The 27562-nt window shown below is 46.3% G+C and overlaps 12 protein-coding genes across 12 annotated transcripts; 4 read left to right on the top strand and 8 right to left on the bottom strand.

Moving 5' to 3' along the window:
* Positions 1-542: 542 nt before the first annotated feature.
* Positions 543-1665, bottom strand: BKA55DRAFT_527964 (uncharacterized protein; the record flags this gene model as incomplete). The annotated part of the gene is made up of 3 exons (XM_046188959.1): positions 543-1055; positions 1107-1330; positions 1380-1665. 3 exons carry the CDS (start codon positions 1663-1665, stop codon positions 543-545), a joined length of 1023 nt encoding a protein of 340 aa, XP_046042216.1.
* A 731-nt stretch (positions 1666-2396) lies between these two features.
* Positions 2397-3934, top strand: BKA55DRAFT_527882 (alcohol acetyltransferase-domain-containing protein; the record flags this gene model as incomplete). The annotated part of the gene is made up of 2 exons (XM_046188956.1): positions 2397-2446; positions 2494-3934. 2 exons carry the CDS (start codon positions 2397-2399, stop codon positions 3932-3934), a joined length of 1491 nt encoding a protein of 496 aa, XP_046042215.1.
* An 846-nt stretch (positions 3935-4780) lies between these two features.
* On the bottom strand, positions 4781-5508 carry BKA55DRAFT_584706 (uncharacterized protein). The gene has a single exon (XM_046194370.1). It carries the CDS (start codon positions 5388-5390, stop codon positions 4893-4895), a length of 498 nt encoding a protein of 165 aa, XP_046042214.1. The 5' UTR covers positions 5391-5508; the 3' UTR covers positions 4781-4892.
* A 152-nt stretch (positions 5509-5660) lies between these two features.
* On the bottom strand, positions 5661-6257 carry BKA55DRAFT_546102 (uncharacterized protein; the record flags this gene model as incomplete). The annotated part of the gene is made up of 3 exons (XM_046190885.1): positions 5661-5747; positions 5894-6189; positions 6248-6257. The coding sequence occupies 3 exons, from the start codon at positions 6255-6257 to the stop codon at positions 5661-5663; spliced, it is 393 nt and encodes a 130-aa protein (XP_046042213.1).
* Positions 6258-8119: 1862 nt separating this feature from the next.
* BKA55DRAFT_215385 (uncharacterized protein) lies at positions 8120-10978 on the bottom strand. The gene is made up of 3 exons (XM_046185190.1): positions 10279-10978; positions 8316-10229; positions 8120-8208 (listed from the first exon to the last, which is right to left on the bottom strand). The coding sequence occupies exons 1-3, from the start codon at positions 10874-10876 to the stop codon at positions 8189-8191; spliced, it is 2532 nt and encodes an 843-aa protein (XP_046042212.1). The 5' UTR covers positions 10877-10978; the 3' UTR covers positions 8120-8188.
* Positions 10979-11374: 396 nt separating this feature from the next.
* BKA55DRAFT_743837 (uncharacterized protein) lies at positions 11375-12065 on the bottom strand (the record flags this gene model as incomplete). The annotated part of the gene is made up of 3 exons (XM_046201564.1): positions 11754-12065; positions 11578-11698; positions 11375-11525 (listed from the first exon to the last, which is right to left on the bottom strand). Exons 1-3 carry the CDS (start codon positions 11806-11808, stop codon positions 11375-11377), a joined length of 327 nt encoding a protein of 108 aa, XP_046042211.1. The 5' UTR covers positions 11809-12065.
* A 784-nt stretch (positions 12066-12849) lies between these two features.
* Positions 12850-14844, top strand: BKA55DRAFT_681043 (uncharacterized protein). Its single transcript, XM_046198235.1, has 3 exons — positions 12850-14071; positions 14163-14348; positions 14400-14844. Exons 1-3 carry the CDS (start codon positions 13142-13144, stop codon positions 14793-14795), a joined length of 1512 nt encoding a protein of 503 aa, XP_046042210.1. The 5' UTR covers positions 12850-13141; the 3' UTR covers positions 14796-14844.
* A 498-nt stretch (positions 14845-15342) lies between these two features.
* BKA55DRAFT_717360 (uncharacterized protein) lies at positions 15343-17493 on the top strand (the record flags this gene model as incomplete). The annotated part of the gene is made up of 3 exons (XM_046200919.1): positions 15343-16053; positions 16107-17427; positions 17480-17493. The coding sequence occupies exons 1-3, from the start codon at positions 15478-15480 to the stop codon at positions 17491-17493; spliced, it is 1911 nt and encodes a 636-aa protein (XP_046042209.1). The 5' UTR covers positions 15343-15477.
* A 2367-nt stretch (positions 17494-19860) lies between these two features.
* BKA55DRAFT_215357 (uncharacterized protein) lies at positions 19861-20486 on the bottom strand. The gene is made up of 2 exons (XM_046185189.1): positions 20446-20486; positions 19861-20390 (listed from the first exon to the last, which is right to left on the bottom strand). Exon 2 carries the CDS (start codon positions 20313-20315, stop codon positions 19938-19940), a length of 378 nt encoding a protein of 125 aa, XP_046042208.1. The 5' UTR covers positions 20316-20390; positions 20446-20486; the 3' UTR covers positions 19861-19937.
* A 579-nt stretch (positions 20487-21065) lies between these two features.
* Positions 21066-22796, bottom strand: BKA55DRAFT_546097 (general substrate transporter; the record flags this gene model as incomplete). Its single annotated transcript, XM_046190884.1, has 3 exons — positions 21066-22276; positions 22329-22622; positions 22682-22796. 3 exons carry the CDS (start codon positions 22794-22796, stop codon positions 21066-21068), a joined length of 1620 nt encoding a protein of 539 aa, XP_046042207.1.
* Positions 22797-25084: 2288 nt separating this feature from the next.
* Positions 25085-25495, bottom strand: BKA55DRAFT_697357 (uncharacterized protein; the record flags this gene model as incomplete). The annotated part of the gene is made up of 1 exon (XM_046200370.1): positions 25085-25495. The coding sequence occupies one exon, from the start codon at positions 25493-25495 to the stop codon at positions 25085-25087; it is 411 nt and encodes a 136-aa protein (XP_046042206.1).
* A 711-nt stretch (positions 25496-26206) lies between these two features.
* BKA55DRAFT_697356 (Alpha/Beta hydrolase protein) lies at positions 26207-27367 on the top strand (the record flags this gene model as incomplete). Its single annotated transcript, XM_046200369.1, has 5 exons — positions 26207-26299; positions 26371-26445; positions 26534-27073; positions 27177-27250; positions 27298-27367. The coding sequence occupies 5 exons, from the start codon at positions 26207-26209 to the stop codon at positions 27365-27367; spliced, it is 852 nt and encodes a 283-aa protein (XP_046042205.1).
* Positions 27368-27562: the final 195 nt, after the last annotated feature.

The following is a 27562-nucleotide window of genomic DNA, read 5'->3' as shown; positions in this document are numbered from 1 at the left end:
TCTTCAGGAAAACGCATTGATCTCATTACCCTAACTTTGGTGATAATACCCGGCTGTAACTCTGCATTGACGATCATTAACTCCCGCTTACTACTCCGCCCGCGCCAACCCCTCCAACGCCCGCGGGCCCGGAAGCCGGCACACAGCCTTATAAAACTCCCCCATAAAATATGCTCCGCGGGCCCGCCGGTCGGTACCCCGCGGGCGCCCGATAGTGTTGTACAACCCTAAAAATACGCGGTCAAACTCTGAATGTAACGAATCAGAGATGATCAATTATGTCAGGTTATCCGAAAAACAGTCCCCGTGTTTGAGTTTGGCTACCGCCGGTCAGCAATTTGGCGGCCCTGTATCTCAGCCTTGCCTTTGACAGTGATAACCCTGGAGAACAAGGACTCGTTGGGGGGGAATTATCATACGAGAAGGGTCTTCACGGTGTCCTTGAGGCCCGAAGCGAAAAACATCGTTAAAATTTCATCATTAAACTAAACTGAAAATGTCAAAAACTCTATATGTCCTAGAATGCTTGGCGTCCATAAGTATCACAGCACAGCCTCAGCTCCAATCCTGCCCCGACCGCAAGTTTCAGAGGTTTCAGAAGTCTCTGATGACGAACCCATTTCGTACGACTGCGTAGGCTCTGGAGATGGTTGACGACGACGACGGAAACGCACGAGCCTCCACATTCTGTTGTTGGTGTTGGCGACGCTTCCACCGCTTCCGGGTCTTGCTCGACGGACGAGGAACCATTGTGCTGTCATCAACACCATGGCACTATTCCATACAAACGCTGCGATCATACCGATAGATACTGCCCACGCGAGGGAGATCTGGATATAGCATAGGCCCATGACGGAAAGATCATCAAATCCATCGGTTAGGGCAAAGCCGGAGATCATGAGAATGACTTGGCAGACAAACATGTCAAAGTATTTGATGTTCTGAAGCCATCGCATTCCCATGGCTGTTCGTCTCATTCGTGAGTCGAAGAAGAAGCTGAAGAAGTAAAGTAACGATGCAAAGCCTGCAAACACTACAGTAACAAGACCAACAACCTGTTTGACGCGTTAGCCAGCTCGCCATCAATGTTCTATCGGAATAAATACCCCGTGCTCAGTTCTGAAATGATCTGATGTGCCCATTGCGATGATTGCCGCCACTAGTCCAGCGATGACGAGAGGTGTAAAGACAAAGGCTCGTAATACAGACTCCCATTTCTGAACAGTATGCTTTGCAACCGGTTTATTGATCAGGTCACAAAGCACAGTGCTCGACTCCATGAGTAGAATAATGGGATACACCAAGAAGAAAGCAATTATCATGCATAGTGCTGTAAATGGTCAATATACCGCATCTCATCATCTAGAAAGTGAACATACCGTGAACATAAGTCAATGTAACGAATGTATCTTGATCCACAGTATTGACATCAAAATGCTTCGTCGCAAGATCAACAGTGAATAAATTCCCCGTCGCGTTAAAGGTATACGGCCCACCAGAGACATAACTGCTATTCCACGATTTCGACTCTGAGAGGTTCGCACGCAATAGCGCTAGGAGACCGCCGACACCAGATTGATGCCAGCATGTTTCTCGCGTGTGAAGCTTCGATATCTCATGATGTAGAAACTGTTCCACGTAAGCTATCCTCGCGGTGCTATTCATGGCCTAGGAATGGTGTCGCGTCAAGCTAGTACTGGACCGGGGTGGTTGCCCGTTGAAACAAATTATTTTCAGGCGAGGAATCGTATGATGAAAAAGACGATAAGGTAGATCGAAGTCAGATCAGAAAGTTTACGGTAGGTAGATTCAGATATTTCACATTTGGGACAGGTTTTTACAGATTAAGCAAGGCCCCTTCAACCTTATGAATTCACCCGATACGTAAAACGCTAGTGGCTTCTCCGGAAGAACATCTCTAGCAATCGCCAATAAATTGCGGATGCTCGGGGCTGTTTAAGCTTTTACTACCCTGTTTCAGAGAAGAAAAATAGCAGACTTGGTCAGGGCGACGTCGAGCAAAGTTGACTGCCGAGTCAGCGGCCCCACTAAGATTAAAAAGAAATGTCACAGGGCGCAGTGTGAAATTGCGTAATAAGTGCCATTATGCCGGGTATCCGCTAAGGGAAGTGACAGGGATAGACCTGGTTTTTTACAGTGTAATTAATCAAGCGAGAGCGAGCTCTTCGGGTCGCCGATTAAGCGCGAGATGCTGGGCGGATTTTGAGTCCGCGGGTCCGATGGCACGGTTGACGTTGGGAATAGTATCATATTGAGGCTTGGAAAAAAGACTAAGCCGTCGACATTTTCGATATAAAGAGTCATATTGAGCTTGTTTGTGAGGCGTAAACTCAATCATCAAGTTTGCAAATCAACAACAACAAAACAAAACAAAAATGTCTCCAAGTCCAAAGCCAAAGTCCTACATTCGGCGTCTCGGCCAGCTGTAAGCATCCCGATAACACCGTTCTTATCTAGCTCTAACACCCGCAGCGAGCTGTACCAATCGGCGATGCATAACCTCGACCACTACTGCAGCACAGTCGTCACATGCCGCTACACCCTCCCTGCGTCTCTGCACGGCTTCGACAGCCAAGATAAGGTCTTCCGACGCTTCGACCAAGCTATTGCCCAGACCGTCGTTCAATATCCTCTCCTGCAAGTCGGTCTTGTTGGTGAGAGTACGAAAAAGCCAGCTTGGGTATCGCTTTCGTCTCTTGATCTCGCAGACCATGTGTCTTGGGATGTTCGACCGGAGTCGAGGGATTATGAGAGGGCGTTTGAAGCAAATCTTGCGTATCAGCTCGATGCAAAGTTTGAGAATCTTGAGGCTTGGCCTGGGTGGAGGTTGTGTCTGATGCGAACCAAGACTGACAACTTTGTTGATGTGATGTATGTCTGGAACCATGCTAACCACGATGGTATGGGTGCCAAGATCTTTCATCGCACGCTACTCCAGAGTCTTAACAGCCCATCTGCTTCATCACTTCTTCGACGCGGATCGAGAGTATTGGCAACTTCTATATGCAAGGATAGCTTTCCCCAACCTCAGGAGAAGCTGGCCAAGCACAACATCAGCTTAGGCTATGCTTGTTCAGAAATCTGGCACAGTCTTGGTCCGTCATGTTTTAACTCAACAGAAGCAAAAGCTCGCTGGGCGCCTATCCAGCCTGATCCTTACATCACACGTTGCAAGGCCATGGATATCGACGCCATCACATTGAAGAAGCTTCTTGGCCAATGCCGTGAGAATGATACTACACTTACTGGACTTTTGCACGGAATCGTCCTAGCCTGTCTGTCCGTCGGCATTAACGAGGGCAACACCGACGCTTTTCACGCAGCAACAGCAATCGACCATCGGAGATTCTTACGCAAGGATCTTAGACCTTCAAAGTACGCATCGTTTGATCTCGAGAACAGCATTCAGAACTGCGCTGCATCGCTCTGCCACACATTCGATCATCAAATCGTCAGCGATATTAGAGCTCAAGCACGCATCAACAACTGGCCCGCCCAACCCATCGACGATTTGGAGCCCATGATTTGGAAAGCAGCGCATCAGGTCCGCAGAGATATTGAGAAGCAGCTCGAGAGTGGAGTGAATGATAACATCGTTGGGTTGATGAAGGTGGTGTCTGATTGGCAGGATCACCTCAAGTCGATGGAGAAGAAGGCCCGTGACCTATCGTGGGAGGTTACTAATCTTGGTGTCATTGATGGCAAGACTGAGGATGATGGTTTTGCCGTGGCCAAGGCGAGGTTTACGCTGAGTGGAACTGTTGCTGGGCCGGCTATTCAGATTAGTACGGTTTCTGTCAAGGGAGGGGATTTGTCGATCGAGCTTTCTTGGCAGGATTTGCCGGAGATTCATGATGTTGCTGGGAGGTTGGTGCAGGACTTGCGAGCTTGGCTGTTGTATTTGGGTGCTTGAGAGTCGTATTTGATGTTTGATGAATCATAGCGTGTTGCAATTTGTTTAGATTCTGGAAATAGATAGAGCTTGCGGCACCACTTTGAACGATACCATAAATGTTAAATATCAGCTTATAACGTTGTAAGCATCAGGTCTCTTTAAGCATGATAGCCAACTAGGATGGGTTTCTTGGGTATCAGTAGCAAAGAATTGTTGTTGTCTTAACATCGCCCTAAACTCAGCTAATATCCTCTAGAAAGCGATCTGTTTAACACTCCATTGCCAAGCAACCTGCAAAGTCTACGATTTCGTACTCCGACAACTTGACTTGGTTTCAGAAATCAACGGAGCCATTCTTTTTGCCTCATGAGAAAACCACAACTCAGAAATGAATCACGATATTAGAAACCCTCAGGCTTAACTATCTGGCATTAAGCGTTTGTTAGTAGAGTCTCATATAACGTGAGGCCAAAGACAGATGCAAGAGGGGTCCCGAGCCCTGTTGCAACTGACCTGCCAAGTCCGGCTGAAGAGCAGGGCCCTGTCCTGACCGAGTTTAGCGCGGCAAGGGTAGCGCAACAAGCTTCGAGACACGTACGATTGCTAGCCAAAAGTGCCTCGCGTTTTCATCGCTGTCAACTTCCTTGATAGTTATTGATGGAATCTCACGGCGAGATATCTCTTATCTCGAAGCATACATGGTTAAATATTATGGGCATGACTCGCAGGCTAATCTCCAGCGTTGGAACAAAGATCAACTCCAAGTCAAGGCGTAAATGAGAGGCTTTCAGGACTGGGGTCAGCTAAAAATAGTGCACTCACCTACAGCTGCTAGGGGGACAAAAATAACTAATCTAAGGTCTACTAAATTAAGACTAAATTTACCTAAGTCTTTTTGACATTTAGGATAGAGGTCCTAAGTTTTCTTGCCTCCCCTAGCAGCTCAATTAAATGCTTGAATGGTGAGACACCAGATCTACTCAAGCTTATTATCCGATTCTATAAATACAAGACGCTCCCGATGAATCCCATTCTTTAAATCCTCTCGAATCTTATCAAACTTCTCCTTATTCCTCTCCACAATTTCCCTTTCCTCCCTTCTCTCCTCTTCCGTCAACGGCGGAGGAAGTATACCCTCAGGCGGATTATACCACTGCTCTTCAGGCACTTTCGTTCCATCGACGCCACGCCAGAACTTTTCGACTTCTGGGTCATAAGGTAGACGATCAATAAGAGCTTTTATGAGTGCAGGCCGCAGAGGGACGGCGTAGTGGATGTTGCGATCAGCATCGAGAAAGCGGAAAACTCCGTCTTTGCCGAGGTCTGCTAGGCCCATTAGGTCAGGGTCGCGATCCATGTTGCGTAGAATGTCGCTTATTTCTTTCTGCTCGGGGGAGAGGTCTTTGTAGGCGATGCCTTCGCTGCTGCAGCATGTTGCTTCTGGCTCTTGGGCATCTGTTTTGGGTTGAGACATGACTTCTGGAGATTATTGCGAGGGAAAGAAGATGGAGGAAAGGGCTTGAGCTTGAGCTTCTAGATGCGCCTGGTGGGGTCGGTCTTATCAATCATAACGGCCATGCAGCATCATTCAGGTCGACATGTGATAACTGTCTTCTAATCCTTGCTATAGGATCAACCAACAGTCACCTAACCGACAACTGGAAGAACATGGCACGATCTAATAACGTAATGTTCTCAGTAGCGTGGGCCATTCTCAAAAGTTCCCTTATTGAAAATCCTGAATCTATCTATTCTCAGGCAAATAGCCCCAAAATGGTTCTTTGTGCAGCCATAAAGTCGCAAGACTTTTGATGCCTCTGCTGACCCCCAACTTAATAAATGTCAAGTTCAAATGCACCTGCCTCTTTTGAAAACCACGCCAGTGAGTCCAGAACAGACATGGCAATGAGAGTACTGAGAGCAAAGCCCGGGACCAAAGCAGGGAGGATGAGAGCATTTATTTCTAAGACCTCGAACCTCTGCATCCCGCTTATTGGGAGTTTGCTGCTCTCCTTCAGGCTCCGAGTCATTCTTCTCCAAGTCCGTGAGTAGGTCGAACACTTCCTTGCTCATTTGTTCATCCGTAGCTAGGACAATCTTTTCGTCAACTTCAATAACGAAACCTCCGTACTTGGGGAGTAGGACCCCTTCAAATCGAGGGGCAGCATGTAGTTCGTCCCAGTTGGTGACCCAGACAGCATCTTCGGGAATTTCGACGGTGTACTTGGCGCTCACCACGTTACCAGCGAGCAAGGTGGTGAAGAGGGATGAAACTATAGTACATCGGTCAGTACTCGTTGATTTCTCTACACCAGGGAGTCATAGTCGTACTCAGCTTCATCTTAATAGCTTGATGACAAGTCCGGTCTATGATTCTGTAATGAAAGGGCTGCAAAGTAGTTGGGAGGCTGTAGTGATATTTTGATGAGTTTAGGTCCATCAACCAGTATTTTATAAACCAAGAAGAGCCACTATCACATGATGGGTAAACTGTCTCTCCAACCAAACGAATGATAAAGCTTACGGCAATGCTAGCCATGAAAGCAACTTCCATAAGAGAGTTAGTCAGTTACATCAATGACCTTTTTTCTCTGCATGTTGGTTACATAGAAACTAAGATTGATCCAAATACCCGGTCATTTGAAGAGAAAACATCAAGTCTCAGTTGATAAGCATGGTTTCACCAAAGCCCTCTCTACTGTGCCACGCTCGGACAGATGGAATACCCTGGCTAACCGAGTTACGAGCCCCTACATAGGAAGGAACTCTACAGGATCAGTATTGCTAGATCCATTCATGTCTGTGCCCTTGTAAATTTCTTCTCTTCCTGCAAGAATGACATGTCGAAATCTCCACAGTGGCGATGGTGAAGGGCCAACAAAAGCCACATATCAATCGCCCTTGAGGTTTTCAGAGAACATGCAAAGCCGAAAGTGAGTTGCTGGTTATATCGAAATAAAGAGACAGAGTTTGTATGTATTTTATCATTTTATCACCGACAGAGAAGGGGGAAAATGTTATAAATAAGTGTATAGACAAAAGATGACATCTATCAAGAGTTGAACGCTGTACCAGTAGTACATAATATATTACCCCTTCAATCTATAAATACATCCTTCTGTAGAGTAACACTGGCAAGATCTTGAAGGAAACAAGCTTCTCTATCGGATTGCCTAGCTTTCCGCTTCAGCTCCTCCTAGAACCAACTCGTGTGACTCTTCAAAGCAATGCGCGCCAAGTTTCAAACATGTTGAACATATATCAAAGTCCCCGCCATTACAGATTCCGCAATGCATATGCCCTTGATCAGAGATGTATAACCAACATATGTCGCAGTATGTTCCCTTCTCTTCAACCCCATCTTCCTTTGTAGCCGCCTCCACATTAATTCCCAGATCCCGATGACCATCCGTTCCAGCTAGTAGCCTCGCAACTGTATCGTGACTACGAGTTGTGGCCCACCAGATCGTTGTCCTACCGAACCTATCGCTAGATTGGACATCTACAGCGCCTGTATCAATAAGAGCATTAACGATGTCAAAATGACCAAATCTTGCTGCAATGGATACAGGTGTTGAGCCCCAGCGGTCTGGCTCGTCGATCTGTGTCGATGCACCCATAATACAATCGACAACCTCAAGGCGCCCTGACCTGCAGGCATGATGCAAAGGAATCCGGCCCGAATTGTCTTTAGAGGCGACATCAGCGCCACGTTGGAGGAGAAGTTGCGTTACTCGAAAATGCCCCCACGCAGAGGAACAATGAAGTGGTGTCTGTCCAGCAATTAATTTGACATCCAGGCCAGCGCCTTTCTGGATCAGAATTTCAACTACATCGACAAGGTCACTATATGAAGCCAGGTGGAGGGGCGTAAAACCGTCCATATCAGTGGTGTTCACATCAGCGCCGCTTTCGAGCAGGAGTTCTAGTACGTTGTGATAGCCTGAGCGAGGGAAATCAGGCGATGTGGTATCCGCTTCTTCGTCGACATCACTTATGAATCCATTATAATGACCATAAGAGGCAGCTAGAAGTAATGCCTGGGGTTCTGTTGGTGCAACACCCTTGCTGATCAGAGCCTTCGCCGCGTTGAGGTGCCCGCGACCAGCCGCTACATCAAGCAATGAGAACATGTGATCTTGTAGTTGGATCCCAGTGAGTCCTGCACCTTCGTCTATGAGCAACTCAACGAGTTCTGAGTAGTCATACCACACAGCCAGCAACAGCGGCGCGTGGCCATTGGACGCCACCTGATTGACATCAGCACCCCTTTTAATAAGAAGCTTGACCAAGTCGACGTTTCCGACGCTAGAGGCCATCGAAAGTGGCGTGAACCCCTCATTCGTTGGATTTGAAATATCGGCTCCCCTATCGAGAAGCTGTTGAGCTGTCTTGACATTGCCAGCCGTTGAAGCTACGTTGAGTGCTGTATGTCCCGTATCATCAACTACTGAGACGTCAGCGCCCCTTGATAGAAGGAGTTCTGTTATCTCATTGTCTTCATCTTCCGCACTGATATGAAGTGGTGTTCGGCCTTCGTGACATATTGCATTGATGTCTGCGCCATTATCAAGGAGTAGTTCCACGACGTCTTTGCTTTCAGTAACGCAAGCCCAGAACAAGGGCGTCGAATTGCCAAATGATCGATCGTCCATATCGAAGTTCCCTTCTTGTATCAGATGCGCCACAGTGACTGTAAGTCCACTGCAGACTGCAAATACAAATGGGCTTATCGATCTTTCTTGAACATCGGGTTCATCACCTAAGATCTTCGTCTCCACGAACTCCCTGACAAAGGGCCAATTCTGATTTTTATCGTTTAAGAAGGCATTGATGGCTCTTTGTAAATCTGGGTCAATTGCCTTAACGTCGCGGCAATGCTGAAACCATTTATCCACAGCGTAGAGCATGAAGTGAATTGTTGGCTTCTCGTTTTCGTTCGTCTTTAAGCTTTCCCATGCCCCAGGGAAGCTCACGAAACGAAGGCAGTGTTTCGCTAGAGTGGCATTATGGAAGTTTTCGTTAGTGACACGAAGCTTCTCGTTCGACAGTATAGTAGCGTTGCCGGGAAAGCTCTTGAGGAGAAGGTATTCCTTGACGGAGAAATGTGACAGGTGAACTTCCTGTAAGCCGATAGAGTCCTCTTCCGAACTTTGAATGCGTTCGGGACTTCCGGTACTCTCAGACGACGAAACATGCCGGACTTCAATGAGCGATCCACAAAGTTCGAGGATCATACTATCAACATAATCTTGATCGACACAATCTGGCATCTCTTCCATGGGCAACTCGTCCATGTCTTCTGTCAAGAGTACGGCTTCCGTAATCTCATACACTGTCAACGGCCTCAGTGCAAACGCAGTCCATTGCAGTAGTGACAGAGCCCTTTCTTTGTCGGAGTCTCCCATTGCGTTGATTCTGTTCCATTCTCGGTCATAGAGACTGTCAAGCCCAGAAGGAGTCTCATCGATCTCTCGCTCCAATTGCTTTCTGCTTCGACCCTTTCTCAGAGATCCTTCTTGAAGTTTCACCCATTGGAATTGACCCTCACTTCTGTCCTTCATCTTCCGTGCAATAGATGCTCTTGTCGGTTCGTCCTTATTTGGTAGCTTCGCTTTGACGAGTTTAGATGAGTATGCCATGAGGTCAGGTCCGACGTCGTCTGGAACAATGGTATATTCGCTATATCCAGTGAACTCAGAAAGACCTTGCTGAATGATGGGGTCGCCGCGGCTTGAAATGAGAATCTTGGTCGCAGTATTGGAGGTAGCTTTATGTAATTCCTGGAGGAAATGCGGGACAGATTTCGTATCTGTACTTGTCATCCCTGCGCACTCATCCAAACCATCCAGAACAAGGACGCAGCCCGGAACACCCACGACAACATCTCGGAAAACTTGCATGATAGTCGCTTGAGTTGCCAGTGGCTCATGTTGTGAAAGACGGACTCTTGCCACAATATCCCGAGCGGTCAAGTTTCGTTGCACGAGCATGATCAGCCACGCTCGAATTGTTGAGAAAGGATCATCACGGCCTTCATATCTTGATGATAAGAAGAAGTGCGCGACGGGTCCCTGTGCTGTCCTCTCGAGCTCTTGAACTATTTTGGCACAGAGGACCGTTTTCCCAAACCCAGCTGGACCTTTTATCCAGAGCAATTTACCTGAAGAAGAGGGTGTTTGCCACTCAATGAACTCGTCGCGATGGAGAATCCATTCACATGTTTCTTCAAGACGCTTGTCGTTAGAGTCGCTGAACACATCGTTTGGCGGCGGAGCACCGAGCCACAGGTTTAAGTCTCGCATTCTCTCAGCTATTAATGTTAGGCTGCCGAGCGATTCTACAGTAGGCGAAGAACTTACCTTCCATCTCCTCCTCAACCTTCTGTAGCAGCTCCCGAATCTCTACAGCATATGGCTGCTCGCCTGCACTTATCGATAAATCATTGAAGCTTGGGTTTCGTGTCAAGGCTGTAGAGCTCTGAGTGTCGGGGGAAACAACACTATAGAGGTCTGATACGAGACTTGCAAGTGCTTGGACGTGGCTCGTCTGCTTCAGCTTTCCACGCAGTGCCCATGTTGTCTTTTGCCACCTTGAAATCTTGGCACCATGCGAGGATATCTCGCTTGATAGTGGGAATGACGGGGTTTTCTGAAGACCCTTGGGGCTTGGAGGTTCATTTGACGTTGCCGAGAAATCCTTGATGCTGTTCAGCAAACCCTGGACCACTGCATACGTACGCGGGTTATCGAGGTCTGGGTGATGGTTGTCTGAGAGCTTGCCCTTACTTATACCGACACCGTCACCCCATCTTTCGAAGAGATGCATAGCGGTATTGAGTTGAGCGTCAAGCTGTCGTGAGTCGCGACCAGCTGTTCTGTACGAGTCAATCCTTTGCACAACGTCCATGCAAGTGCTGAAGAGCCCGACAAGGCCAACCGCCAGCCCGACTGGCTCCATTATGCCTTTCTGCTCTCACCAAGCAAGTCGAAGGAGTTGAACGAATATTTAAGTTCTGATGTTACCGCGCGTCATTTCCTTATCCTCGTGCTTACGGCGGGGTATACATGATGAGGCTGAGACAGAGTAAGCCCACTTCAGCTGCAACGCTAAGAGGTTGAAAATCGATGGGACAGCCAATGAGATCAAGAGCTTCATGCAGGTTCTCGCCGCGTGATACATTTGCAGCAATCATCACCAGGTTACCTGCCGAATGGTGAACGCTTAATACTTCGAGCATTGTTAGATATCAGCAATATGCACCGCGCTCTACGCCAAACCTCCCATCTTAAGCCAGCCACTATTCTTTTGGCAAGCATGCCACCACTCTATGGAAATTCTCAAATTCAATGTCGGGTAGTCAGTGGCGATCCCGTCCATATAGCAATAGTAATCAGTGATCAATTTAGGCACATGGCAAAACATGCAACAGACTATCTTCGACCTCAAAGCAGCTATTCAACAAGTGCCACGGTATCCAGCACCAATCTGTTCACGAGTATATCCATTCGCTACTCCAGCATCCTGGCACTTGGACATAAAGTCACCCCCACCGATAGCCCCATTGTGGTTTTCGTTGCAATTCTGTCCGTTCCATGTGGCCTGAGAGCTGTGTTAACCATATCAATCTGGACAAAAGATCCTATCAGATAGGTACTCACTGCACTGGGATAGCGATCGCATGCGATGTGCGTGAGTGCCCAGTTGACGCCCCATCCATTATATCCGCTGCCTGGTACTTTAGCCCAGTTGATGCAGCAGTTGTGCGAGCTATGGTCCTTGCTATTGGTGGAGTATTAGTCTTGGTCTTCGTATAAAGAGGACAGTTTCTGTTTACGCTTGGACAGTCCCGATGAGGAGACAGGAATGATGATAGACTTGGTAGCGGACATCTTCGTTTTAGGTGTTATTACTCGGGGAGCTTGCTGTTGCTTCTTGTTGAAGGAGGGATTATGTTTCTCTGGTGAGGAACGTGTCTGTGTATTTATATTCTGTTTTCTCTTTAATCTTCTTAACTGTTCATAGTTTGCAAGGGCTAAGAATTAGATTTCATCTTACGATATTCTACACCACTTTTACTAAATGAAGTGGATAACATCATATATTTTACTGGACCTCGCACAGACATTACGTAAATACCGACTTTCGGATGGCTTCAATTCATCACATAGCTTTCTAATAACACTTCTCTAATTCACTATATTACTATCAGTTTACTAAAACTAAGTAATGCTTAATTGAGTTTTACAAACCGGCTGTTACTCTTATGGGGTTGTATCTAGATACTATTATGTAACCCATTACGGTGAACAATGTTTATATGGCTTGACATAATGGACCGTGGCATGGCATTAGTTCAAGAATTCAAGGTTTCGGCTATGCCTGGCAGCTGCAAGTGGTCGTAAGGTAGCCAATGCATTATCTCACACAGAGATTACGGGATGTCTTAAAAATTTCATTCTTCGTATTTTGACAGTCCGTGACTCGAGCCGTGCTGCGCATCTTTTCCGGGATAGCTATTGAGCTCGTATAGAATGGTTTGACCAGCACCGTCTAGCTTATATGAAACTCACCTTCCACATTGGCCTGAACTTTATCTCAGGTTATGACTCGTTGGTCTAAATTGACGAGAAGTTGCCCAGTGCTAAGACGTCTTGAACCGTTGTACGAGTAATTGAAAGTTAACGGGTTGACGTTCATTTGCGAGAGGATATTAGGAGTCGGCACTCTTATTACAGATGAACTCCCAAGTTGACGCCACACATATGGCCTCGGAAGTTGTTTACAAGGTTGCGTGACCTCCAAGCCATTACCAGTTGTCCCATGCCAATACTCCAGACTGCATAATATAATATAATCCAGAGAGCCAATAATCAACTGTAGATAGCTAATCCCTCTCTCTGTTTCTCAATGTGCCAAGTTTACCCCGCAACAGCATGTCGTACGCCGAGCCGCTTTCCCCCAGACATGCCGAGTCTCGACATCCGAATAATGACGTTGTTTTCCCAGCCACAGCCAGTTTGATAAGAACTTCAGATAACAGCGATTGGTAAGCATGTTTCTGGGCCGACGCGTTTATTCCTGGGTATATTCTTGTGAGCACGCGACCAAGGCTTTGGGATTGTTAAAGAAGCAACAAAAGCCCCCAAGTTCACTGCTTTCAATTCATGTCCCGTTCTTCTTATTATATAATAAGTTTACCGTTTATACAATCTCCTCGCAACAATGAACGTCTTGCGCAAAATCGGAAACTTGATAGCCTCACCTCCTCAAAAAGCAGAAGATGGTCGTGATCAATGGCCTTCACGAACAGCCTACCTCCTCGCCTCGTGCGGTGGCGCAGTAGGAATGGGAAACATGCTACGATATCCATCGCAAGTCTACAACGATAACGGGCTGCAGTGGTTCGTTCCCTTTCTAATGGCCGTCTTCTTCCTCGCCATTCCCGCCATGGCTCTTGAGATTGCCGCAGGGAACGCTTACCGTGGTGGAACCGTGGTGGCGTACAACTCAATCAGTCGACGGATGAAGGGAATCGGCTTTTCGCTCAATTATGTCGGGTTTGTTGTTGTTATTTACTTCTTGCCGATTCTGTCTTGGGCTATGGTTTACTTCCAGAAGACTTTTACGAACAATCTGCCTTGGGCGGGTAATACTGAGAATCGGTTCATGTACGAGGCTGTTGGTGCTGTTAACCCTGATACATCTGGTCGGTGGGTTGTATATCCTGGTGTTTCACTTGACGGTCGTCTTGTGGGCTGGAACGCCTTTACGTGGTTCACTGTCTGGCCCTGCATGCTTCGGGGTGTTGGTCTTACCGGACGCGTTGTCTACTTCACCATGGGTCTCCCCGTCATAATGGGTATCATCCGTATCGGCCGTGGTGTATCACTACCTAACGCCAGCGAGGGTATCAAGCTCTATTTCGCCAGTTGGCACAGCTCAAAGCTTGCCGGAACCAGGATCTGGCGTGATGCTGTTAGCCAAGTCTTCTTTTCGACTGGAGTCGTCCCTGGGTTGCCACCACCATGGTCACTATTTGCTTCCTCCTTTCGCTTCCTCACTGCACCCAGTTCGGTTACTTCTTCATGGATGGAATCGACCGATGGATCAACAACATCGGCCTCGTTTTCGTCGTTTGGGCCGAATGCGTTGGTGCGACTACTCTATATCGTTTTGAGGATGTTGTTGGTCAAGTCGGAATGCCTTCATTTCCTTGTACAATGTTGGCTTTCTGGGTGGTCAGCTACTGGGTATCATCGTCGGTCACACTGGGGCTCCTTGGGCTGGCGCTGTAGCTGGCTTCGGTCTTTACTTTATTTGCCTTACTGCTTCGTTGATCCTCGGAAAAGCACCAGATGCACATGGTGCACCAAGATTAATGTCCAAGAACAAGTTGATCTCTGCTTTTTACTACGTTGCCTTGTACTCGGTATGTTCACGTCATCTATTGTTGAGAACCCAACTAATCTATTCACTATAGGGAAACCAGCTAAGACACAATCTCAACTCAGTCATCGGCAACGGTAAGAACTGGTCCCTCCCATTTCTCTGGGCACCAATGCTACGATACGTCTCGGGGCCTGTCCTAGCTATCATTTTTAGCTTGGCCTACCCCAGCTTCGAGGAAGTCAAGAACGATCCCCTGTACATTCTTGGCTTCATCATCGCGCATCTTTTGCTTGTCTGGCGTGTGATTGGCTTCGTCTTCCCCAGGTGGTTCAACGTCTTTATTATCCCTGAGCGTCGTGATAATTGGAAGCAGCCGTATGCTCCTAATGTGCTTCGAGGTACAACTGAGGGTGAGGAGGCTACAAAAGCAGATGCTGGTATGTCTAGTGGTGATACCAGTATGTCGAACAAAGGGGTGAAGATCTGATGTGAACTAGATATATTATATTTAACGGTATCATGAGCGATAACTGGGCTTTAGAATATATTATAGAGCTTGGTTGATAACCTAGTCTTGTGTTCCTCGATCGGCTTTTACCAGTTGGCCAAAAGCCAGTCCGACCTGTGAGCTCTCCAAGATATCGGATAATCATCTCCCTGAAGTCTTACTTATTGCATTATCTGAAGCGATGCTCCGAAACTTGGAGACGAAGCCCCCACCATCCCTATACCCCTGTCCCTGAATCTTCGCAGACGAATCGGAGCAATGGACAGAACTGATAAGCGGCCGAGTTCGGGAATATCCTTTCCCATTCGAGCTACACTTCTCAACGGCATCCCTCTTATCTCAAGACTACAGACATCATGCATTGCGCTAACAATAAGCTTGTTTATGCTTCAACTCTAATTAACATTTATCCAGAAAAATGGTATAAATGCAGTTAACTCAAGGCTTGGCAGCGAGTCGGCCACGATTAGAAGGAGAGGGATTTCATTCCATATTACCAAGCATCGTCGGCAAGAATAACCCCGACAGGGAGTCGGGATCAATTAGTAGATCCGAGCCACAAGATAAGAATGGCAGCCCATGAAGCCATTTAAGCACGATCATGTCCCCGTAACAGTGGTTTTACTGCCATTTGGCAAGATTACCTCTTTCTGCATTGAATATGAGAAGTTCTGCCTTTCTTTGGACTCTTGCAAGCAGCGTCGGGTTACTCGAAGCAGTACCCCTCAACTCCCCTTCTATCACGTTTATATTTCCCTCAAAAGTCAGTCCCGGCAGCGCACAAAATGTTATTGTAGAATACACCGGTGATGTTAACGGGCACTTGACTTTGACTTATGGGGCATGCAGTGATAATGCAACTCTCGCACAGGCCAAACACCATATCGGGTCAACGCACGTTGGCGAGCATCCTCTGGCTAAGCGCCATCTGGATCACCAGGACAAGCGGCCAACGCGGTTTGTCTGGTTGACACCGGAGGGGCTGTCTAGTGGTTGTCTCAGTGCCTTCTTGGACGACGAACTTATCGGCCAGTCTGACGAGCTCGACATTGTCAAGCGCCTTGCACGTCGAAGCGAAAAGAAGAAGTCATTTGCGGACGTTGCCGGTGATGACAGTTTGTGGTTTGACGGTGTTTCGTATTTCAAACAGAAACAGCCTGATGAAGTGTTTGTTACCGCAACGAAGAACAAGACCTTTGGCATCTTGGGTGCCGGCATGTCTGGACTTTTATCCTCGGTAAGTGAGAATTTGTCCAACACTGAATGTGAAGCTAACCGTTCGCTCTCAAGCTCATTCTTGACTCTGTCGGCATCCATAACTGGAAGATTCTCGAGTCTTCTGAGCGCATTGGAGGGCGTATTAGGACTGTTTACTTGAACGGCACCTCGCCAGAAGACGGCCAATACCATGAGCTAGGACCCATGAGGTTCCCGTACGAGATCACAGATTCGGAGACAAACGAGACATTTCCTTTCATGGGTCAGCGAATGATCTTCCAGCTCGCTGATGTTCTCAACGAAATGAACGCAGGCAACAAATCACTTCAAGTCGAGTTCTGGGACTGGATCCAAAGTTCACCAAATACACCTGTCGATACACCTTTCCGACGTCCAGATGGTACATGGCCTACCAAGGCTGAAGTAGCGAATGACCCGGCATATTACAATGCGCCTGTCTACCATAATGCTACAGCAGCTGAGGAAGCTATAGAGGCTTTGGATGACTTCAAAGGCCTTACTCGGGAGCGTATCCGTATGTATGCCTCAAATATCTTCAAAGCGTATAAGCAAGCGAAGGAAGATGGCTCATTCGACTATTCTGAGGTATCTTACCTTCGCGACGTGATCAAGACAGACCTCAACACCACAGATGAAGTCTCTCCCTCTCATATCTATTGGCCTATGTGGGAGTACGAAACCATTTACTTCCTCGCTAGCAAATGGGTCACTATCAAAGGCGGTCTGAGCCGATTACCTGCTGCGTTTGAGCCGCACGTGAAAGACCGAGTTCAGTACAACGCCAAAGTGAACGGTCTGCACTATAACAAGAATAACACTCTGTCCGTGTCTTGGAAACCTACTGGCTCTGAACCTTTCAGTAAGCCGAATAATGTTGAGAACTTCGATTATATACTCAACAGCATACCGCTCAACTTGATGAAGTTTTGGAAGATGCCACGATACTCAAGTCTTCTCAAGCGTGCCATTGATAGAACGCTGTATGCCAATGCTTGCAAGGTTGTTGTTCAGTTCAAGACACGATTCTGGGAACATCTCGATCAGCCTATCATTGGCGGTTGTACTCGCCTGACCAGCCCTCAACTAGGCCAGGTCTGCTATCCCTCATGGCACATCAACTCCACAGGTCCCGGAACAATGCTAGCATCTTATCTCTCTGACTACGAAGCAACAGCTGCCTGCGCCATGTCTGAAGAAGAACACCTAGCCTACATCAAGAACTCTCTCATCGAAGTTCATGGTGATACTGTTGAAGAGAATTGGACAGGTAATTGGGCGCGTCAATGCTGGGTTAAAATTGTCAAAGATTGGATGTCGACAAACTCTAGTGTTGACATCTTCCAGAACTCTAAGCAGCAACCATACTGCAAAAGTAAATTATGCCCTGCGTATATATCAGTTAGCAGCTTAAAAAGCCAATTTAGATTTCACGGAATGAAACAAAGGCCGCAGTCTCTGTTTATTCCTACTTATACAATTGATTGTTATGGTAAAGCTGTCTCGTGCTATTGTTGGTCAATAACTTTATAGTAACTTTGGCCTTGGGCGTAATAAACCCTTATGCAACCTTAGGAGAAGGATAAATAATACATGGCAATAAGTATGAGTTACTTAGTTTAAAATAAGTTCTAAAGTTAAATGCTACTGGTCTCCAGAATACTGTAAACTCTTGCTTGTTAAAATTCAAGTTCAGTATTGTGGGTTTAGAATTTTAAAAACATTAAATGTCTATGGCTTAAAATTTATAATATTAATGAGAAAACTGGGCAGATAAAATTATTATAATAAAGAAGCAATGCAATATGAATATAATGAAATGAAATGTAAGTTATTAGTTAAATGGGGGAAGAACAAGAGGCAGTGTGAAGCTGTCTTCTGAACGATTGCCAGGTTACTGAGACTGGTAAAGTACATACTTCAAAGGAAGATCAAGTTAGTTCAACTCTCAGCAAGATCAACTAAGTTTAAATCTTAAATGAAACTTAAGTTCCCAGTATCAATAGCTAGAGGAGGTTGCTTCCGTTGCTGTAAGACTCAAGCATCCCGCATCGGAAACAGATCAACAGTTAAAGGAAGGGGAGTAGTAGTGATAGTAACTCAGACAAACGAAATAACGAATGAGACACAGACAGCTTTAATCGGGAGTGTGAGTTTAGAGCACAACAGATCAGTACATGATCAACAGTGAGTTAAGAAATAATCTACAAAGGCTCTGAAAATGAAGCTATCACGATCACCATTTAGGAAGTGTCCAGATCAAGTATTCCAGTTTTGCCCCACCACCTTTAGGGTCATTTTAATTCCAGTCTCAGCTCAGTTCTAACCTTAGTAAAATTACAGTCTCAGATCTATTACTTATTGAGTATATTAAACAGCCTGTTCCTCCTCTCTCAGCTCTCACCTCCTGTCCTGGCTCCTGACATTATCTAATGAACTATCAATTGTCAAGCTATAATATCTCCATCTGCCAACTTAACATGCCAGTCCTGATGCTTACCTCAGTGTGTATCCACACTTAGCACAGCTTTGTCTTAGTCTGAGTTTAAAGTCAGCTTATAGAGTCTCAATTAAGAGACAAACCTAACTCCTAGCTTATATTATAGATCCCGTCTAGTAAGTAATTTCTGTGTCTATTGTTTATGTATTGTTCTTTTTACTGCTGCACGTGGTGAACATAGTTTTGGTCAATGACAGCTTGTTTACTGTAGAGTTTCTGTAGAGATGAGAAGTAAATAAGTTAAGGACAACAAGCGGACAATGAGGTTTCATTTTTACTTAAAGTTTCTGCAGAGATAATAAACAAATGAGTTACAGACAATATATCAACAGTGAGGTTTCATGGCAGCACTGTAACAGCAAAGTGAGAGGCAGTTTGTCGACAGCGACAAGGCTTACTGTCTTTGATCTCCAAAAAAGATACTAATTGTAGGTATAAGTATAGACACTATATTAATAACCGCTTAGCAAAGTTAGTCTCTGTTAAACCACCAAGATATAAAGTTCTATCTCAGTTAACTCCTAGATTAGATCTTTTCTATAGAATGTGGCAGAATGATTTCTTTAATTGCTATCATATTTTGAGCAAAACTCACCAGAGTACAGAACCCGCCCAAAGAGTTGACGCATTCAATTGTTGTTGTTCATACTTCCAGTAGAACTCACTGGAGTACAGAGTCTGGCCAATAGCTGATCCATTTAATTGTGGTTCATATTTTCATTAGAACTCAATACAGTAATTACACGGTCCGTCTACGAGCTAATGCAGATGCGCCATTGCAGGAACTGGCGTGATGGAATTGTTTCAATTAATTAGTATTAATATTTTCAACAGAATTCACCAGAGTAAAGAGCTTTGCCAAGAGCTGCTGCGAAGAACTCTGAACTAAATACTTGATTTTTATTCTGTAGTTAAGCCGGTGTTGGAGTTGCATACTGACAGCAGTCTTATCCCTTTGAGCGGTACAGCCCTTCAGCGGGGTCACGACAGGGGTATAGGACCAATTAAAATAAATTAAACTAACGGTACTTCTCTCTAAGACTAATTTGTATGATGGTAAAAGTCCCAGCAGTTTTGATTGTTACAAAGAGGTACCTTACAGACTTGGCAAATATCTTACGAACTTCCGGTACCCCGCACGTACTAACCTTGTGACTAAGCAAAGTGGGGCGAGTGACCTCCTGAAGGGCTGTACCGCTCAAAGGGATAAGTTTATCCTAAGACCCACATAACCAGTTTCTCCTGGTTTCTACTATTATAACACCAAATAAATTTTCTTCCATCTCTATCTCTCAGCTGTTCTGCTCCTCTCTGACTTTACTTTCTTAGCCTTGACTATATAGACATATTTAATACCCTGTAACTCATTGACAACACTCACTCTACTACATATAAAAAAAACAACTCATGATTGCAGACAAAAGATAATTACTAAGTGACTTACTGCTTGCTGTCTTTCTATCCATCTTCTCGTGTTGCAGATTGAATGCTAAATCCTGCACTGGGCGCTCCCAACCTTTTAACTCTGTACAATCTGGCTGTTGAACACAACGTCGTAAATTACTTAGGTTTACCTCTAAAGTATGGTTGCTGCTTAGAGTGCTGGAAGATGTCGACGCTGGAGTTTGTCGACGCTGGAGTTTGTCGACGCTGGAGTTTGTCGACGCTGGAGTTTGTCGACGCTGGAGTTTGTCGACGCTGGAGTTTGTCGACGCTGGAGTTTGTCGACGCTGGAGTTTGTCGACACTGGAGTTTGTCGACATCCAATCTTTGACAATTTGTGCTGGTGCTTTTACGACGCAGATTTTCGGACAGCAGCATTTATATCTCCCTGCATTCTACCAGACGGAGTTCAATACTGTTTTTATTGGAGAGGCGGCGACGTTTACGCACACTTGGATTTTTAGTGCGCTTGAGAGTGCGGTGAGGGGAAGTGTGCAGTTGTTGTTGGATTTGGGGCTTGTTGACGAGGCGAAGCAGGTTACGCAGACGTGGATGGCTCGTTGGATAGATGTGTAGATAGAAGTCAAGCGTTGGCTGTTTTAACCAGATTATCGTATCCTCGCCGACCTTGGATGCTGCTCTCGTGGTCGTTTGCTATCTCGAGGGAGTCTTATCTCGCAGATCGACCCCGAAACTCCACCATGTACCCTGATGGATAATGAAAGTTCCCGGGCAGCCAATGGGCTATTTCACCGAATTTTGGTCCGCTCACTGCATCGTGCAGCGTTAGGCGCTGAGACAACGCGTAAGTTTCCGACGATCTGCACGAACTGACAGTGTTGGAATGGCACATGGTTATTGTCACAATTCTGTTGGAGCAAGACACATCAAATGATAAAATGCAAACAGTCTCTATAAAACGGTGTGTATTCATGCTAGACTACTAGAGTCATGGGAGTATCTAAAAGTTCATAGCTACAATTGTAGCTTCTATAGATGCGTCAAATCATGATAATAAGCAAAGTCAAGTTCCAGCAAGCTAGAACAAAATGTCGAAAGCCAGTTCGACCTTAGACAGCAGAGTCAGTCATGACTCCGTTCTCGCGCTCAGACTCAGAGTGAGACACCTTGACATCGTCGTCACTGGCAAAGCCATACTCGCGAGCCTTCTCGTGAACCTCGTGGTCCTCCATGCGGGGAAGCTGCTTAGCAGCAGTCACGTAGCTCATCTTCTCAGTGTAGCCCTTGGCGAAGATCAGATCAATCTCCTCGAGAGATCGACCAGAAGTCTCAGGGTAGAAGAAGTAAATGATGGGGAAGAAGCAGGCGTTCATGGCAGCGAAGAAAGCGTAGGTGCCCCAGCCGTTGGTGCCAGTGCCATGAATCATGACAGGGGTGATCATGACGATGAAGAAGTTCCAGAGCCAGTTGGAGACGGTGGAGGTGGCGTTAGCCTTCGCTCGGGTCTTGAGAGGGTTGATCTCAGCGGGGTAGAGCCAAGGGAGGGGCAGCCAAGTGGCACCGAAGAAGGCGATGTAAGTGAAGAGACCGACGGCAGCACCCTTGGAAGCGGAAGCAGTACCGGGGATAAGAGCGCCGAAAGAGAGAATCATGGACAAGCACTGGCCGACGGTTCCAATGAGGAAGAGCTTGCGGCGACCGACGCGCTCAACGGCAAACCAAGAAGTTGTAGCGAAGATGGAGTAAATGATCATGTTGACACCACCGAGGAGGAGAGCCAGGTTGTGATCGGTACCGATGGACTTCTGGAAGAGAATGGGGAAGTAGTAGATGACGGCGTTGCAACCGGAGAGCTGCTGCATCATCTGAGAAGAGGCGCCGAGGATGAGACGTCGGAAGTGCTGAGTCTTGCCGCCAGTGAAGAGAGCAGAGAAGGGAGTCTTGCCGCCCTTGTGACCAGCAGCAGCGATAGCCTTCTCAATGGTAGCCATCTGAGTGGTGACATCATGAGAATCACGAGGCTGACCGTTGAGACCTGCTAGAATCGTCGATGCTTCTTCGCGACGTCCATGGGTGAGGAGCCAGCGAGGAGACTCGGGAAGCTTCATCATCATAACGAGGACGATAGTGGCGAAGACAACCTGGAAAGCGATGGGGAATCGCCAGACGAAGGGAGCGGGACCATAGGTACAGCCGTAGTCGATCCAGTAGGCGATCAACGTTCCGATGGCGACGTTACCGCCTTCAATGCAGATGAGCTTGCCTCGGTTGTGAGACTCACTGCACTCGGCCTGGTAGGTAGGGATAGTCGATGTGTTGACTGAGAGGTTAGCATCCATGCACTCAGAACCGAGAATGAGGGTGTAACTTACTTCCGTTTCCAATACCAGTGATACATCTTCCAATGATGAATTGCGCCGTAGCACCACCGCTAGGAGGAACAGCAGCGATCTGGATGATGACACCAATGATCATGACAATAGCACCGAGGAAGATAGACTTGCGACGACCAAGACGGTCACCAAAGTTGAGAATGAAGAGAGCACCGAGGAAGCAACCGACAGCGTAGATGGAGACGACGAAACCTTCGTATGTCTCATCAAGAACCTGGGGGAAATCGTCTGTGAAAGCGGGCGCTGAGATGATACCGGACATGACACCTTGATCTACAGGAAGCATAGCCGTTAGTCTTTACTCAAAGGCACAGATACCCTGAAAAACATACCATAACCGAAGAGAAGAAAGTCTGTGGTAGCGACTATAGTGATGAGTCTCTGAAGACCCTTGCCGGTCTTGCCCCAGTAGTGCGGCACACCATGCTCGTTGTCGACGTGAACCATGATGACTGATGTTTTTTAAAAAAGACCAGCTCTTAGGTTTCTCTGATGTTGATACAACTTCAAACTCAACTCAAGTCTGGGAGATTCACAATCCTTATAAGGACAATCAGCAACAACAGTGCCAAGTAAACTCTGGAGTCTACGTGGATCACTTTAACAAAGAGTAACCCACAGTTCCCCAATGTTTTTCGTTATGTCACAGCATACGGTGGAGAAATTAAGGATGTAACTTGATAAGCCGAGAATGACTCGGAGAAAAAAACTTGGCACAGTGAGAAAACTTGGAGTACGATGGGGAGAAATTGGTCCCTTGAACCGATAACCTTAGATAAACACATGTGAAGGGTCGCCTCCAAAACATGAAGAGATTTTTAGTTTTAGCCAGTTAGATTCATCGTGAATAACGTCACTTGGCACCCAAGACGGGAGCTACGCTAATTCAGGGGCCCCGCTGACGTACAAACACTGGGTCTAGTAACAAAAGAGTGAGAATTATCGTTGGTGATAGAGGGAGCAGAGACACTAGAGAATAAGTTGAAAATTTTTAAATATGGGTAAAATGACGTTGAAGGGGTCGCCGGAATGGATACGTCATAGGCGTTGGTGATCTTCATAATTTCCTAAAAGAGACAAGGACCCTTGAATCAATTTGGCTCCATTCTCGGCTCTTTATCCCTGTATGTGTGCATGCCATTACATGACTAGATTATCCTCATACGAGTTGGAGAATGAGGATTGTTAATGTGTTTGTACACCGCATTAATATGTTTTGAGAAAAGATTGTTCTGATCAAAGATAGAGTTGACCATCACTAAGGGATCGTCAAGATATGATCGGCGTCGGCGACAGAAGAACATAACCGAAATGAGCACGGAGTAAGATCTTGCGGAGTATCATCTCATCTCCAGAAAACCTCCGAGAATAACCATAACATACTCCATACGGAGTAAAATCATATCACCGCAGTCTCCCCTTTTCTCCAAGTTTTTTTGTTGTCGTGATTTCTTTCTCCCCCTCACCCGTGCCGAGAATAATTGGGGAATAGAGCCGAGGTGTGTGGGGATTTAGTGGATAAGGTTTGGATAAGATTTCTGCACTAAAATTCTCGCGGCAACGTCATAATTCCTTGGGCGGTCTCTTCCAATGGGGGACATTCCGTCGCTCGTGGCAAAAAAGGGTATCGGGTAGGCTAGGTTAGGACGTTCTTCAATACGTCAAATCGCCTTGTGAGGCTATTGCCACTGACTATCTGGAAGGAATAAAAAATTCTAGAAGATTTTTAACTTCTACTGTTTTCTTGTGGCTTAGTTTGAACGGTCGTGGTAAGGATGTAAGGTGTTGTTCTCAGTGCATTCTCAGGCAGCAGAATTTGTGAGACTCTGCATGTTGCAAAACAATCCAGGATCGAATCACAGCAAAGTAAAGACCAAATACCGCTCAAAGCACAAATAGAGTGAAATTAACTCAACAATAAGCACGCTGATCTCATGCTTCATCCCAGTAATGCCCAGAGAGATTGTCATCACGAGGTATTGACAGGACCCTCATCGGTTGTACAAATTAGGTCTTCCGTGGATATCTTGGCCTTTTTGATCTTCAATCTTCTCCAGTGTTTTGTGTGATGAAAAGTGGTCAGCAAGGACATATTACTACAGCTGTATAAGCATTGCTTGGCATGAGGGATGTTGCGGAGGTTTGTCCATCGCCTTATTGTGACGATGGAAATTTCCCCGTAACTTGGCAAGCGAAGGATGGAGAAAAGCTGGATCCGTAGGGGGAGTTAATGCTGGCATAGGGTAGTCCTCGCGCATTTTGAGACAGGCGAGGTGCGCATAACGCGTCATGTTATGGTCCGTCCAAATCAAGCTAGCGGTTGACAGGGTCGTTGCATCACAATCCTGACATGTCAGGAATCACTGCACATCCCAAGATAAGCTTAAGAAGTAAACCCTTGATACCCTGTTTCATCAATTCACTTATGCGCGTTTATCGAGCTTTAAAAACAACTTTGATCTGCTGATCCGTCTCTTCTCAAGATCAACGTGTCTTATTGCCCTATATGGGAAATTCCCCTTGTTCACGGGTAGAGATAAGGGTTTATAATTGGACCGGAGCGTATGAGAGGATTATTGCTGTTGGTTGGAGTAAAAGCAGACGATGTTTAGTACTTTCTATATTATAAGGTATTAAAATTACCAAGAGCAAGAACGTAACATTAATACGAAAAAACAACAACATCATCTATTTAGACCTATGCTATAACAGCAAGCTTAGACTATTGCATCCTTCTAAACCTCTCCAGTAACTGTAACACGCTGAACATCCTTGCTCTTAGAAATCTTTCCCGTGGCATCAATACACATCATATCAACACTATCACGCTCCTCGCCTCCCTTCCCGCCCGAGATCTTAGAGAACACCCAAACTCTTCCGCCTGCCCCGCCAGCGTCAACTTCAGCAACCATATCGATAATCTCCATATCAAATTTCGGCATGAACTGCTTTGCCTTGGCCCAGCCGCTGAGGAAGGCCCCAATGCCGTTTGTGGACGGGTAGCTGTCGTGTGTGACTGATACATCGTCGGTGGCAAGGTTTCGAGCCTTTTCGAAACCAAGATTGACCTGCTTAGGGTCGTTGAGGGAGCGTAAGAAGTCTCTGGCGATCTGCTTCAACGCATCACATGTGGTAGGAGATGTCATTTTATTTGTAGAAGGGGAGATTGTTGTGTGATTTGTGAAGGAAAGATGATGCTTATTGCTGAAGGTGCTGTTCTGGGCTGGAAACATCCGAGTTTTTATGAACCCTGACCTCTGTAGTCACCTTTCTCATGCTGTAAGGTATTGGGACATTGAATTGTAGGTTATCGGCGTTTGCGACATCTCCGCTGCCTGACTATGACTTGAAAGCAACTCAGCACTGGCATCCGGCATTCGCGACTCCGTATTTACTGTTGTACGCGGACATACGATGAAAATTGACGCCGGACCGGCTGTCTCGTTGACCTCCATGAGCCGGTGTACACCGAGTCTTGATGCCATTTAAAGTGAAGATTAGCTACGGCCGTAATACCGAGCCAAGTTTAACAAAGCGCTAACCTATATTGCAATCCATTTCATCCACTCTTTAGCACTTGCGACGGCCCAGACCAGAGCTACCGACGCTAAGCTGCAATGCTATAAAGTCAATTGCTCGACGGATTTTGCTTGCTCGGAGAAGGCATATTTCGAAATCCGAGCTATACAAAGCCGGACTTTTTGAAACTCGTTATAATGTGCAAATGTGTAAATACTAGTCTAAGCGAAAATTACATACAAGTCTTGGAAATTAGGATGGAGTAAAATAGAGTATCTTTATAACCTTTAACTTGTAGCCTCATTGAAACACTACTTCAATCAAACAACACAATCAAGATGGGTGAATGGGTTTTGGGAAAGAAATTCAACACAGTCTATCCGCACTATGGATCTATTCAATCCTTATGGGAGCAAAAGTGGAAGCCTTGTGTAAGTTTTGCTGCCCCAAACTCAAGTTGGTGGACTCAACAAACTAACGCTTAGTTCTTCTCACTGTAAAGTGTGAAAAATCCATCTACCCTTTTCATGGCGGCGCCTTTGAGGATTTTGACCCAATTTTCGAATCGTTGATACAGGTATGTCAATCTCAGATATCGTCCAAGCGCAAGACTAAATCAGCACAAAGCATGATGTCAAGGACTTTACAGTGATGATTACACCGAGGTATTCCTTTACACTGCTGAAAACCTGTCCTCTGAAGCAGCATTGGTCGAGCAGAGAGGTGACATCGAAGCTGCCGTTCGCCTTGGTCTCCGAAGTGCTTGCGTCTCTCGCATTTCCCGTTTCCCTTACCTAGGACCACAAGATACTGGGCTCAAGAGACATGCGTTTGAACGGCAAAATGATGTATATCTACGAGCTGGTGCATTGATGAGATGCCCCATCTACCCGAAATCCATCCACTTCTCGCATAGACTGGAGCACGAAGGGATGGAGATCTCGGTCCTCCAACGACTACCCCTCGGACACGGCGATAGACCGCACCCTGTGATTCTGATCATGACGGGCCTCGACGGATACCGACTGGATAACACTGCTCTCACTGATCGTCTGATAGAGAGAGGCTGGGCTGTCGTGCTCTGCGAAATTCCTGGGACAGCTGACTGCCCCGCAGATCCCAAGGACGCATCGTCACCCGATCGTTTGTGGTCTTCTGTCATTGAATGGATCATGAAGCAGGCTTGTTTCGACCCAGACAAGATAGTTGCGGGACTTAGCGCTGGAGGATTCTATGCTGCGCGGATTGCTTTTACCCACGCAGACCAACTTCTCGGAGGATATTCCGAATTGACACTAACTAACATAGGGCGAGGATGATGGGCTTTGTCCAATCGAAGATTTGATGGAACTGGCGGATCAAGCGGCTGGAAGAGACTTGATGTATGTATAGTCAGAATTTCGATGTAACTTTACTAATCTCCTCCTAGAATTGTTAAGAACCGAATGCATATGGGAAACCCAGATGCTCAGCCACAGGTTATTAAATGGCTAACATAATTGCTGCACTAGCTAGCATTATGCAGGATTTAGAGTGACAGTTGGCGCTAGAAGTTTCACGATTGTTGTTATCGAATCTAAAATTGATGGGAGGTGGCACTTTGAGAGATAGGCAGCTGACCGAAGGATGATCAAGAATTTGATGCTAGTGGTAGATGTCAATGTCAATAACAAGACGTTGGTTCGTCTTAGAAG

Source organism: Fusarium redolens (assembly GCF_020744475.1).
Source record: "Fusarium redolens strain MPI-CAGE-AT-0023 chromosome Unknown BKA55scaffold_27, whole genome shotgun sequence".
NCBI lineage: Eukaryota > Fungi > Ascomycota > Sordariomycetes > Hypocreales > Nectriaceae > Fusarium > Fusarium redolens.
The sequence above is the reverse complement of the archived record's forward strand: the minus strand, read 5'-3'. Positions and strand labels throughout refer to the sequence as shown.